Source organism: Syngnathus leptorhynchus, chromosome 8 (genome assembly GCF_054491065.1).
Source record: "Syngnathus leptorhynchus isolate UIUO chromosome 8, UIUO_Slep, whole genome shotgun sequence".
NCBI lineage: Eukaryota > Metazoa > Chordata > Actinopteri > Syngnathiformes > Syngnathidae > Syngnathus > Syngnathus leptorhynchus.
In genome coordinates this window covers 2,838,206-2,851,967 of record NC_141202.1, presented here as the reverse complement: position 1 = coordinate 2,851,967, position 13,762 = coordinate 2,838,206, and the positions used below count along the sequence as shown (strand labels likewise).

Here is a 13,762-nt window from a genome sequence, read left to right as displayed (position 1 = left end):
ATAATAAAACGGATGCATTTGGGTATAGTATATTAAATATATTAGTAAATAGAATATTTTAAAAAATAGTATCAAAGTATCAAAATATATTAAATATATATAAATGTATTAAAATAAATCCTTTAAATATATTAAAATAAATTATATACCCAGCCCGGAGAAACTGAATATTATTATTATATTTTTAATAACAGCAACATACAAATAAATACAACCATCATTTAGATTAAGAAGTATCAAATCAGGGGAAAAAATGTAAACAAGATTATGACACAAGCTACCTCCATTCTATAAAGCTCACCTCAATGATGAGTAAAATTTACAAAAAAGTGCTCTTAACTTGAAGATGAAAAATAAAAACGTCCATCTCAGACTTTTTAATGACCTTCTCAGAATGACGCCGTGTTTAACTCGATGCCGATCAGTGGCGCGCTAGCGGGCTGCTTGCTTGTATTGCTGGCAATGGAGGGCATGTCTGCGTCTTTGGGGGGATCCAGGTCAGGCAGGTGCCAGTGGATGAACATTAAATAGAGTAAAGAACCAGAAACGCCACCGAGAAGGGGGCCCACCAGGGGCACCCAGAACCAGTAGTTGTAACACCTGCGCAGTGGACATTCGCATTACTACAATAACCAGATATAATTAAAATAGTGTATCCATTAACTTTAACCACAGTATCAGTTTTTTGCTTTGTTGATTTTGTTATCAAGGGCAAAAGCCAAGTGGCCGAATCCACGTTTTTCCAAATCACATTTATACAATCAAGCTGCCCCGAGCAGACCTTGACCCATGAACAGGCAGCAATCGTAAACATACAATCTCATTGGGTTGTTACTCACGTGAAGACCTCCGAGCCCCAGCCGGCAGTCAGAGTAAAAAGTCGAGGTCCCAGATCACGGGCCGGGTTGATGGCCGCCCCGCAGTTGCCCGACATGGACATGGAAATGCCCAGCACGATGACCGCCACGATGACGGGAATCAGCCCGCTGGGAGCCGGCGTGTTCCTCTTCTCGTCCAGACATAGGATGCATAACATGAGCATGCCGGTGCCGACCACCTGCTCTCAGTAAAAAAAAAAAAAAAAAGGGTTAGGGCTAAGTCACATCATTATAGTAAAGAGTAAAAAAGTGTTTTTGGAAACAGACCTGGTCTAGAAAACTTCTGCCCAAGGTGAGATACTCTGAGGGATATGTGGCAAATATGGACGCCGTCTCGTTTGGTCCATAAACAGTCAATATTCCGCCACTAAAATCCATGATCGCATCTAAGAAAAGCAAAAGCTAACATCAAATTGTTTTCAATGATCAAACATGTATGTTTACAAATTCAATTCAATCAAATGTGCTTAATACATATTGCACACTTTGCTCTCTGCTGTTGGGTAACACGTGAACTATCCCACTGTCGTACTCTTCAATTTTTATCTTATCTCACAATTACGTTTTTTTACTTGTGGGATGCCTCGGAGTAGAGATCTCGTGACAATAATCACTTGAATTAATTTGAAATAATTTGTACACATTTTTTGGTAAGTCACCCAAGCCGCAAAATCCACAATCCTCCAAAAGTCTTAAAATAGCCAAAAGACCGACCGTAGTAGACCATGTAGACGAGCGCCGATGCAACATATCCTCCCAGAACCTGCGAGAGCCAATATGGCAGCATCCTCTTCCATGGCACCTGACCCAGCACACAGAAACTGAGCGTCACGGCCGGGTTGAGGTGGGCACCTGGAGATGATGACATCACATTAATGCTGGACCTACCTTAGACTCAAGTGACTGTTTGTACTCTACCCGTGATGCCTTTGGTGAGGTACATGGCCGACATCACTCCCACTGAGAAAGACATGTTGATGGATAGAAACTGGCCTTTGGTCTCTCTGCTGGTCTTCACCTGTGCTGCCGCTGAGCAGCCAAAAAGCTTCATGACACATAAAAGTAAAAGGGGGAGAGGTGACTAGATAAACACAAGTCCAAATAAAATTCAAGATAAAAGTCACTCAGTCTTACTGCCAAAGGACATGCAAATATGGCCCGACTGGTTTTTCCAGTTCTTCTGAGGTCATGCCTCAACATCATCACAGAGTTAAAGTCCATAAATGTATTTTTTAAGAATCTGTTATTCTTTTAAGCAGAGGAATACATTTTTTAAAAATAAATTCAACTTTCACACAGTGACTCCATTGCAAAATAACCTCTTTGCATATAGTCTGCAATGACTGCTTTTTAGTCACCAATCTTTTCCCATGCATTTGTGGTTAAAAATAATAATAATAAATAACTATAAATAAATACACAAATAAGTTAAATAATAAATAAATGAATAAATAACTATAAATACATCCCAATACTATACAGTCAGTTTACTGAGACATTCAAATTTGTATAAAAACTGATTCTAGTAGTCACACTAAATATTGACAGAATATTTATTTTTGTCTTTTTTTTTTTTTATGGCTAAACATGCAGTATTTCTTTTTTTTGTACCGTAGAAAATCACATGCTATCATTATGATGCATTAAAATTATTATAAGAAGATCAAACCTGACACAGTCACAAAGCAATGTTGTGGAAATAATGACATCGTATCGCCCCAATCATCCAATCAGAAAGCCCTATTGTCATTCCATTGCATGGGTCATATTAAAACAAAAAAAATGCAATAATATACACACACCAGCCATCGCATATCACTCACCAACAAAACAAAAGTCCCCAAAAACTCGGCCATGCACTCTTTTAGCAGAACGTTGGTCACCCGGAAGACGCGTCGCTTCAACATGTCGGCAAGGTGCTTAGACATCCGCAAGCAGCATCTCCTTCTCCAACTGGCCGCTTGGGCCCTTTTTCAGCTTGGCTCCCCCAACACTAGCAATCATTTACCAGCTCGTCATATTCACGCCGTTGCTTGCTGACGGCATCAGCAAGGAGATAGTCATAAAAAGGAGGACACAAATTTTTTGTTGTTGTCCTACACAGACAAACAACCACTACCTCTTTAGCCATTATGATGATTGTGATGATAACAATACTGATGGTATACAAGAGCGATTCTTAAAGCGAGGTAGTTGTATCAGTCTCCCTCTAGTGGTTTATGGCAGAATTACCGCCTGAATTTAGTTCAGTTGTATTTCACGTTCTTTCCATAAAACTTCACAACGGAATAAAAACAATAATAAAAGGCGCTTCTGCATGCTGCGTATGCATGAATGTTGACATTAGGATGAACAAAGTTGAAATGTGGCCCAAGGCAAAGCTGTCTGCATGGTTTCATAGAAACTGGTTGTGTGTGTTATTTTTGTGTGTGTGTGCATGGAAGCGTGTGCTCAAACAAAACTCAACCTAGTTGGCAGTGAACGTAGACTATTCGACCGGTTCTCTTGAACTCTGAGCTCAAGTTAGAGAACAAAACAATACACTGGAAAAGTCTAAATCTATCTAATCAATTTTTTTTAAAAACGGTCTCCTTATTAGTAGTAGTGCACTCTGGACTCCAAAAGAATTGTGCAAGGCATTTAATCTCTGCGTCAAAGATGCTGTTGCTGATACATTTGGAAAAAAAAGCTGAAGCAAAGCGAAATGCACCTGATAAGATTACTTATTAACGTTGTTTACTGTTGATTGACTGAGTGACATCTTATGCACTGCTTGTTTGGATAAAAAAATAATTGAAATTTTTCTTTTTTTTTGATAATGCGGAATATACAAATGCCAGTCATTCGTTTTGGATTAAGCTTTATTAAAAAGCAATCTAAACTCAAAAATGCTGTTAGCATGTGTTCACAGTATATAAGACAAAATCCTTCACATACACGTGTCATGCGGCCTTGAGGTAGATGCATGTGTTGAATACCTTCAAATATATGACCTTCTGTTAAGGCTTTGTTAGAAATATGAGGATAATTGTGTTGTAAATTGGGTTAGAAATGGCCTGATCCCAGAACTGTCCATCAAAAAGTCCAGATCAGATTTTCTTCCGCCGCGGCTACGGCTCGGACGTTTTACGAGGTCGGCGTATTACCACATCAACCGGTCCGGTGGGAAGTCCTCGAATCAAAGTCCAGGCCTCCAGTCGCCTCATTCCTAACATGCTCACACCTTCAATTTCCATCACCTCGTCGCCGGGACTAATCTTGTCAATTGGGCCGCCTGTGGCGCAGAAGAAATCAATTAAATGAACGATTTGAAGACCATTTGAAGTTTTAGTCAGGGTACCTTGGAAGATCTTCTTTATGGTGAGTGGTTTGTTCCCCAAACCAATGCCTCCCTCCAGACTGAAGCCCAGATCTCTGCTTTTCTTCTCCAGATGGACACGCATACACTGACCTGAGAAAATCCAAAAAGTATATCAACAACACTTAAAATCTCAACATGTATATTGGATATAAAATGTCTACAAACCGCTGTTGAAATGGAACGTTTTTGCGATGTAAAAAAATGAGACCATTTAAAATCCTTTTTGCAACACTAATGTGACTTATGACCTGGGAATTATGGCCAAAAAAAATTCAACCTTGGTTTCATCTCTCACATGGGTTTGGTTGATTTTTGTGTCCGGGCTTGGATGGTTTCCCTTTGTAAGCTAATGTAAACTTATAAGACAATCTTGCCACTCAAGCCAGATATACGAGCCACGTTTGGAAATTCACTCTGACATCAGCGGTGGGTGTGTTCTATTAATTTTCAAATGCAGCTAGCACTGGCATGAGTAACCAATTGGCAACGCTCAAAGTTGCCAGTCAGCTAGCGCTTAGAGAAGATTGTTGTCATATTTTCAGAAAAGTACCTGCCAACAATTCCTGCAGCTTCTTTAATGCCGCTGTAGGTCTCTTTGCATTTACGATTTACCTTGGTCTCGTTATTTTTTACATCACAAAACCTAGCATTTGAACAGGGGTGTGTCGACTATATCCACAGAATAATGAGTTTAACCAGTCTCTGAAGCCTTAGTCAGCGTTGGTTCCTCAGTCTGAGTCTCTCTCCCCTTTGGGATGCACCCAAGGTCACCCCTCCTCAGTACCACCACTCCCATCTCTCGAGTCTTAGCCCTTCTTAGGACCCTCAGAGCTTCCCAGTGACTGTGGCCCCCCAGGTCAGTGCCATTGATGGATAGGACCTGGTCGCCTTCTCTGATGGAGCCTTCTTGTGCCGCCACACCGGTAGGGAACACCTTGTGGACCTGTGAAGAACACAGAAATAAATCCAGGCACAATCCACAGAAATATGCTTCAATAGTCTTTTATTAGTGTAAAAGGTATTTCACTCACAATGACTGGTTTGTTCTGGTCAACGCCTCCTGCTATGCTGAAGCCAAGGCCAACAGCCACCTCTTTGTGGAGGACAACCACATGCACATCATCCTGGAATACAAGTTAAATAATCAATCTTGATCAAAATAAAGATTCGATTTCAGGTAAGATTCTTATTCGGGGATTCCTAAGCACCAGGTTAAGAATGGCGACAACTGAGCATATCATCTTGTACCATGTGATCAGTTCCGGCGGCCCCTGTAAGTTAAGCTAATTGAGACAGGCCCTCCAGCTCAATGAGTAATTTCAAAAGGCTAGCTAAAATGTTGAAATTCTGTGTACCTGTAGATTGCTCTCTCCCAAACTTCTGACATCCTCCAGCAGCTTGTCAAGTTCCTCGGTGGGTAGCACAGACACATACGACAGCGCCGACACTTCGGAGCTCAGCGAAGCCGACCGCCTGCCCGTCGCTGGGCTCTCGTCAATGTCATTCTCTAAATCGGAGTCTGCTCCAGTGAAGTGACACAATTCTGCCAAGCTGCAAAGCCGAGGGTCGCCAAATAAGGAAATGATGTCAACGGATCAGATTCTTAGCTTTGCTGGACATACCTGAGAGAGAAGCTCCTACGATCTGACAGGCTCATGTTGCTGGTGATGGTCACCGACGACTCCCCAGAGTCGGAATCGTAGGAAGAATCGTCATCCTTCTCTGTACTGTCATCATCATCATCGTCGTCGAGAGCTTCATCCTCCCGCCAGACATTCCAGCCATTAACCCAAGAATCCAAGTCTAGCACATGTTTCTTCCCTTTTGACTCACTCTCAGTGATATCTGGAAAGAACTTGCTGTGGGAAGAGGTAGCGAAGGGTTGCCCAGAAGTTGGAATCTGTCGCTCGAGGGTTTTGGCGGCTTTTGCGTTGTCAGTCTGGGTTAGTGGAGAGGTACCGTTTGGCAGAGGGGGCGGAGAACTAGAGGGTGAGTGGTTTGGAGAGTTTGTTGGAGTCTTGTCATCATCAGTAACTGCTAAAATAATCACGGATGGTTTTGGTTTCTTTATCCCGGACAGCTCAGCGTACGGGCGTGGCTCAGGGTCACTTGAGCTCAGCAATTCGGTATTGTTAGTTCTCCGGTCCTTATCCCTTGAGACTTGACAAAAATCGGGTTCATCGATGTTATTATGATGTTCCTTGAGGTGTGATTCTACCGTATGCTTGACTCTAGAATAGTTACTGACATCTTCTATGTATTTGTAAATATGATCCATGGGACCTTCCTTCCTTGTCAAATCAACCACGGATCTTTGAACAATCTCGTCCACAGAAAAAGACCTTTGTGACTGACCTTTCAGTTGACCTACTTTTCCCTCAGCTTTGTCTGTCCCCTCTAACTCTCTCAGATCCAGAGACCTTTCACCTTGAATCGTTTTTTCTGACTCACTCCTCAAGCCGTCGTGGGCAGTGTTGAGTCTTGTGGGCACCGAAAAGGCCCTTCGGGACATCATGTGTTCCTTTCCGAAACCTTGGGATCTCTGTGTCAGAGCTTCAAATTGATTGATCTTGTTTCTCACACTGACCGATGGGGACTGTGTGTCTGGGTGTGTTTTCCACCCTGCAGAGTTTCTTCTGATGTTCAGATTTGGCTCAAACACATCTTCATAAACCTTTAATTCAAGCTCCGCTGTTGCCTTATCCAACATCGATTTTTCCCACTTTGTCCCAGTGATCCTATTAGTCTCAGATAGTCCCCAAAAAGATGGCTTCTCTGCTGAAGTCTGAGCAACCCTGTCTGATCTAATCTGACTAGCCCTGGTGTTCCTGCTCCTTGCTCGGTCCAGAGACATTGTCTCAATGGACACTTTACCAACGCCACCGTGGTCGGAATACCTCCTCCCATAGATCCGTTCATCCCATTGTCCCTCTGGTAATCTCGCCCTGTTCCTTGGACAGGGTGAAGTATTCAAACCCCCAGTCTTGGTCTCGAGAAGTGGACTGTGGTAGCTTCCTTCTCCACTGGCGCCACTCCTGGGGAAATCTTCTGTTTCCCATTCACACGGGCTTGGCAAAATGCTGATGCCTGAGCGATGGTGTACCATAGCTTCGCCCCTGCCATTGAAATAGTCTCTTTCTAAGGAAGAGAAATCCGTAACTTTGCTCAAGTCTTCAGATTTAGATGAGCCATAGAGCTTCTCGATACGCTCCAATATACTCTGGCCTCTTTTGCTCCCAAAAGATGCAGTCTCTCTGAAGTCACCGATGGGTTCCGGGCTTGACCTTAGCCTTGAAGGGTAGGAGTTACCCCCATAGACTGTTTCCAAATGTTTGGCCAAAGGACTTCTGCTGATTGGAGAAATTTCTGCAGAGTTATAGCTTCTAGATGAAAACATAGACCTCCTTCTCAGGCCTTCAGTATCCCTGCCGGTCTCTTTATTTTCTTCAGTTAGCAACGCAGCTATGTTGGATCGCCGTGCATCCCGATCAGGACTGCTTTCCCCTGACCTCCAGTCAACACTCCTACTTCGACTCGGCAAGCTCCGCCTCCATTCTTCAACAGTCCCAGTCCGACTCTCGGATGCAGAGTTTCGACCTCTGTTGATGCCAAAGTCTGTGTTTTTATGGTCTATTTTCCCATTGTGACTGGAAGAGACAGTGCTGCCTGATATTTCTTTGTTTTCATTCCAACTTTTGACTTTGACTGTCCACGCTTTATAGTCTGACATGGATCCCGCCCTGAAATCCTGGCCATCGATTGATCTGGCCTGCTCGCTTGAACCATCAAATCCAGTTTTGTGCACCATCTCTCCAGAGGAAGCACAGTTCTTCCGAACACCTGGCCTGCGAGTGAGGCTGCCAGAGGAAGAGTTGGCAGATCGGACAGATAAGCATGCCAAAGTCCCTTGATTGGTATACTCGGTCACTGGTCCGTGCAGCAAGAACACATCCATTGTCAGAGCATAAACAAAGTTAATGACCACCTGTCAAAACTCGAATCCCTAAAACCAGAATCGATGACTCTGCCGGATTTATTTAGATGTCTCTAAATGACTGTAGAGAAGCAAGCTACTTCATTTTAGTCCAAACTACTTTGCTTTTCATATATGTTCATAAAGGCCGGCTGTCTAACAGCAGTCATTTTTATGTCGTCGTGTCCATAGAAGTCTTTAGTTCCCCAGCAAGGCTTCAAAGATGAGCTCTCAATGCCTGCCAAGCATAAGAAAATGGAAAATGGAATGTTGTGATATGTGGCAGCTGTGGCTTCTCACAATGGTCAAACTTAAATCACAGAGCGGTTGTGGATGAGGAACACCAAAAAAAATCGCACAGATGGGTGTAGAGACAGAGCCAGACGAACGGAAAAGGAACAATCAGACGGCTTGATTAAATAAAGCCCTGAGATTAGCTTTCAAATAAAGCAAAAAATAAACACCACTTGAGTCCATTCATGCTAGGAAGTACAATGCGCTTGCTCATATCATAATCGCTGTTTACATTAGCAACATGCTCATTCTGTAACTGTCAGCTAAACCTGTCCACAAAAAACTGGAAAAACTCACTCGGCCGCAATCCATCCAGGGACAACAATGTCTAAATGTGACACAATCGGTCTGTGTGCAAGTACATATTATTCTTACACAGCTAGAGGTTGTCAACAACTCAGCAAAATCTCAACGCTGGGAAGAAATAATCAGATAAAGACCAAAACAATTTCTAGATTTATTTACACACAACCTACCGTGAATAAGACGGAGACGGACAAGGACAGCTTTGATTGTGCCCAACCGAGATAGTTCTTTGGCTAATTGTTCTGCTACATTTAGATAAGTGTATTTTATATCCAGCTATTGTCAATTAGGATATCTTTTTCGTAAGTCTCCCCTGGTGGAAGCGTCTAATGCTAGCGGGTGTCATCTTACAGATACACCTGTTTTGCTTGATCCCGAGCCTCCCATCTGGGTAACCTGGGCAACGTGGCTCGCTCTAATTCAAACTCAGAGATATACTAGATCTACACAGAAACCGGGAAAACAGATACACGGCGACCCATTCAAATATATTCATCCATCCGGTAATTCGTACGTGCGCCTTACCTTAGTCACAAGTAAACTATTATAAGGCTTCATAGTGAAGTCGATAACATCAGCTCCTCGCTCAGTCTGCGTGTTAGCTTTGCACGATGGGGATGTGGACTGTACAGTGACGCAAACCAGCCACACTGGTCTATCTTCTTGTTCTCTCTCTCTCTCTCTTTCTCCTATGACTTTCTCTCCTCCCCCTTTGTTTTCTCACTCCTTGCCTCATCCTCATTGGGTAACACTAGTTTAAGCTTCTTGCGAAGGGATTTGAACATCACAGCGAGTACACACCCGGATATTTAAAAACATCTCCGAGCGTAGTATGACATCATTGAAAATGAGCTTTCAGATCATTTGATTGCTCAGCGAGATCACCGTAAATTATGATTCCGTTTCTACATACCTCAGGCTAAGCGGCGTCCAACCTGGCCGGGCGAACAGGTATCCAAATACATAATGAGATTTAAATTAGGAACAGACAACACAATGGGCTCAAGTAGACAGCAGAAATACAAGCGGGGATAAATGTGGGGAAAATTGCACCTCTCAGTTGACGTGTACAACGAAATATAAAGCTGGTCGGCCTTTTGTATGGAAGATGGAGCATTGTCTTGAGGGTTAGAAAAGTCTTTCATAGTTCTTCGCGTACCCTTAAGTGGCATATCAGGTGATAGTGGTAATTATAGTGATGCAATAGGAATTTCCTAAACCGACAATCAATTACCAGATGAATTGATCTTTTTAAATGTTAGCAGGATAATGTGGCAAAACTCAAGTTTCAATGCTATTGACATTTTGAGGAGTTGCCAAAGACTGGAACGTGTGGATTTAGCTCAGCTTTCCTTCCTTCTTCTAACATCAAAATTATAAATATATATGAAATATTTGTATTTATTGCTTCCTTAAAATATCAACACTGCATCGTCATTTAGCCTCATCTATATAAAAAAAAGTTTGTTGTCAGTGTATGACGTTTTTATAGTGGTTGTTGGCTGCGGGTTTTTTTTTTTTTTCTTTTTGCTTATTTTTAACTGGAAAACTTTGAGGTTGGAACTGGATTTTCCCACTTCCTTGCTATCCGGAATGTAACATTTGTTATTTTTAACGCTCCCATTACTAAAAGGCTGTCGTAGCTGTCCAGTTGCTCCTCTGTTGACAGCGCCAGTTTTTTACAACACCGTTGTATGGGCATCAAGGCACAGTGAAGCTGACGAGTGTCAAAAGTCAGCCATAATTGATCACAGGTCATTTTACCAAGACCCTGAAATCAGTCGATCAATCAATGGTCCAGAGGCCTTTGCGGTTTTACACACAGAAGGTTTGTCAGTTTGACTCCAACACAGACACCCACTCTTGTTCCTGACACAAGAATGAGAAGTGTGTCTTTGAGGGACACATGCAAATGATGCCCACATTGGAGCTTCACTCATTCTTTGGCGTGCAGTGGATGAACACACAATGGAAGAAATGCACCATTGTGGTGGAGGGGGAGAAGGAAATGGCTGACAAGTGTTACACAAGGCTTGATGAAATGCAAATACAATGAGGTGGTATGGACGTGGGAAAAAAAAAATCACTTTTGTGTTTAAAAGTGGCTTGTTTATATTGCTTTCTTCCCATTTCCGTGTGGAGTTACTTGACTTTCCCAACAAGCAGGAGAGCTGTCGCCCTACGTCACCAGCGTCACGTGATCAACGCGGAAGTCAACACACTCGACGGCGACATGTAACTTTCCCAAAACACTCACGCCGCTCCGAGCTTTAACTTTTTAAAAGCACATTTTAACGTGCTTCGACCTTGAAAAACGACCTATTAGCAAACGCTTATATGTACTTTTACGGTTGTCGCGCTTGTTTTAGTTACGTCGCTTTGAGTCAAAGAGTAAAATGTGGAAAGAATCTCGTTTATCGAGCATCAACGTCGTGCTCGTCATGGCCTTTGGTAGTCTGGTAGGTCAGTTTCATTAGAAACTTATTTTAGTTTAGTATTAGCTGAGTCACATTAATCTCTTAACAGACTTTAGGCCTGATAATGTTTTTTCACTTCTTCTTGGTATGATGCTGACTTTTCAAAATGGCAATACCAAAAAGATATGAATCGTTTCAGTCGAAAAAGCAAATGACCTACATTGAAAACAAGTTTTGCTTGTGCTTCTTTTAGGTCTTTGTCTTGCTGTTCATCTTTGTGAAAAGACAAATTATGCGACTAGCCATGAAATCTCGACGGGGACCCCACGCTCCCATCGGACACAATGCTCCAAAGGTGACATGACCTTTAAAAGTTAGTACTAAGTGAGTCTTGGTACCATTGCTGTATTCTGTTATGTGTTTCTGTTGAAGGATCTTAGGCAAAAAATTGAAGCCAAACTGTGCCTAGTCCAGAAAATCCACTACGAACCTCGGTTGCTGTCTGCAGAGGATGAGCGGCTAAAGTCAGGTTCGTTCATCACACAAATGCACAAAGGCTGGATTTCCAATTTTTTTTATCGAGACCTGCATTATAAATCCAGCACATCTACATTCTTTAAAATAAATGTGTTTTTGTGTGTGTGTTTTTTATAGGTGGCTGTGAGTACCAGTACAGGATGAGAGCACTGGACGCCATCAGAGACACAGGTCACAAAATACACTTTTTTTCTCACATAGTCCTGAAAGACCCAGACAAAAACCCAAATAATAATAAACCACTATTTGAAGTCATTTAAACCAAAGTCAGAACTTTTTTTTTTGTGTGTGTCTGCAGATTTTCCTTTTTATGATCTGGGCGGATCCTCCAGCGCCGTGACAGGAAAACGATTCCGAACTTGGCTTCTGCAGCTTAAAACTTCACATTGCCTCTTCAGGGACAGCCAAAAGGGTCTGATTGACACGGTGCTAGACGGCTACAATAAAGCACGGCACGGGGACGAGGTCAACCTCTTTGTCTCGCTCCGAATATGGGTCAAGCGTGGTACCATGTTTTGATAGCATTGTACTCATTTTACACATCAACAATGTCTGCAGGCTTTCGGTGAAGCCGAACTCAGTAAATATCAGGAGGCTCTCACTGAGCTGGCTTGTGTGTGAGTAAACAACCGTCGCTAATCCCAGCGTGGAATTTTAACTATGAGCCCGGAGATGATGGTTTTTCTCCCTCTTGTGGTTTCAGCGTGAAAAGCCAGAGCAGAAGCAGTAGCAATAGCAGCACTGCGAGCCAGCGCCACCAGATCGCCGCCAAGGACTTGACCGCCTCTTCTGCTGAGCCCGCAAGCTCCTCCCCGTCTTCGCGGGCCCAGCTCACGTCGGCGGCGCAGCAGCGCATCAAGCGGACACGAAATCTACTGGAGCTTAAGAACTTTAAGGATAAGTACAACACACTGGACAGCACTTTGTGAGATGAGTTGAGTAGGGAGGAGAAGGTGCCACCTAGAGGCTTTTCATAATGGTTACATGAGCCGTCCATTTTCTGTAAGCAGGGGTTCTCAAACTTTTTAGGTCCAGGGACTTTGTCTTCCTTCTTCTCTTAATGTCGATTCAATATTACTAATGTGCCCTTAAATGCCAAAACAATTCAAAGCAGTAATCATTTTTGTTTTGAATCTAAAACCAGTGTTCTCAACTGGAACCCACCACAGCTGAATTTGAGTGACTTTTGACTGACTCTAGGTTGGCGTGTATCCTAAAATCCGTAATCCAACAGCACAAATAGACAAAAAAGCCAGTCACATTCATTTGTATGGATGGAGGAAGCTGGAGTAAACACATTGCAGCCTCATTTATTTTGGCACTAAGTGTCATTTTTCATATGTCAATATTGTTATATAATGTTTTCAAGATTCAGCCTTATTTTTTAATTACAGCATGATGTTGATCTTCAGAACATACAGGGGGGTGCTTGAAATGATCTGCCTTTTACAAAAATAATGTAGCTATACACCTTTCGTCTCACAAATTTAAATATAATAATTGCATTTTTTTTTTTGCCTAATACTGCTTTGTAAATGATACTTCTCACTTCATCAGGGCTGCGTTATGCATTTATGGAATTGACTTGACCAAAATAAGAGCCATGATGCGATGCGGGAAAGATAAGACAATCAGTATTTATAGCACAAGTGTCAAAAATAAGACAAAAAGCCCACTATAAGTAAACTTTATTATCAGCTACCAGTGTTTGATGAACATGTGCACTTATTTTTGCATTTTATTTTTTCATGTTTCAGCCTTATAGTTATGATTTACAGAAGCCATATTTTGATATTTTCACGACTTGATTTCAGTGCAATTATATTTGATTCCAGTGCATTAATTTATTCTGAATGTAATTTGTTTTTCAGACATCTGTTACTGGGTTTGATCCCAGAATGCTACTGTAACGTCTGAACGACCTGATTGTAATCAATGTATGCTAAATAACACTGTGACTTAAAATTATTTTTTTCCTTCAGTTTTTGCATGTAAT

The 13,762-nt window shown here is 42.2% G+C and overlaps 3 protein-coding genes across 4 annotated transcripts in view; 1 reads left to right on the top strand and 2 right to left on the bottom strand.

Annotated features, from left to right (window-relative positions):
• The window catches only part of ltap1 (lipid transport auxiliary protein 1), a 31,384-nt gene extending 17,637 nt beyond the window's left edge, over nucleotides 1-13,747 (top strand). Inside the window, exons 1-7 of one of the 2 annotated variants that reach the window (XM_085919356.1) lie at nucleotides 10,997-11,271; nucleotides 11,483-11,584; nucleotides 11,662-11,758; nucleotides 11,884-11,937; nucleotides 12,065-12,231; nucleotides 12,325-12,383; nucleotides 12,470-13,747. In XM_085919356.1, coding sequence (XP_085775482.1) covers nucleotides 11,209-11,271; nucleotides 11,483-11,584; nucleotides 11,662-11,758; nucleotides 11,884-11,937; nucleotides 12,065-12,231; nucleotides 12,325-12,383; nucleotides 12,470-12,695 — 768 coding nt within the window. In that variant the 5' untranslated portion in view covers nucleotides 10,997-11,208 and the 3' untranslated portion in view covers nucleotides 12,696-13,747. Of the gene's footprint in view, nucleotides 1-10,996; nucleotides 11,272-11,482; nucleotides 11,585-11,661; nucleotides 11,759-11,883; nucleotides 11,938-12,064; nucleotides 12,232-12,324; nucleotides 12,384-12,469 lie in introns of those variants that run through there. The other variant, XM_085919357.1, reaches the window with a different exon arrangement.
• Nucleotides 145-2,843, bottom strand: aqp10a (aquaporin 10a). Its single transcript, XM_085919354.1, has 6 exons — nucleotides 2,702-2,843; nucleotides 1,797-1,923; nucleotides 1,593-1,730; nucleotides 1,146-1,264; nucleotides 840-1,057; nucleotides 145-600 (listed from the first exon to the last, which is right to left on the bottom strand). The coding sequence occupies exons 1-6, from the start codon at nucleotides 2,804-2,806 to the stop codon at nucleotides 390-392; spliced, it is 918 nt and encodes a 305-aa protein (XP_085775480.1). The 5' UTR covers nucleotides 2,807-2,843; the 3' UTR covers nucleotides 145-389.
• On the bottom strand, nucleotides 3,732-9,454 carry LOC147051787 (uncharacterized). The gene is made up of 7 exons (XM_085919239.1): nucleotides 9,338-9,454; nucleotides 5,862-8,450; nucleotides 5,595-5,790; nucleotides 5,271-5,363; nucleotides 4,936-5,182; nucleotides 4,219-4,329; nucleotides 3,732-4,152 (listed from the first exon to the last, which is right to left on the bottom strand). Exons 2-7 carry the CDS (start codon nucleotides 8,192-8,194, stop codon nucleotides 3,989-3,991), a joined length of 3,144 nt encoding a protein of 1,047 aa, XP_085775365.1. The 5' UTR covers nucleotides 8,195-8,450; nucleotides 9,338-9,454; the 3' UTR covers nucleotides 3,732-3,988.
• Nucleotides 13,748-13,762: the final 15 nt, after the last annotated feature.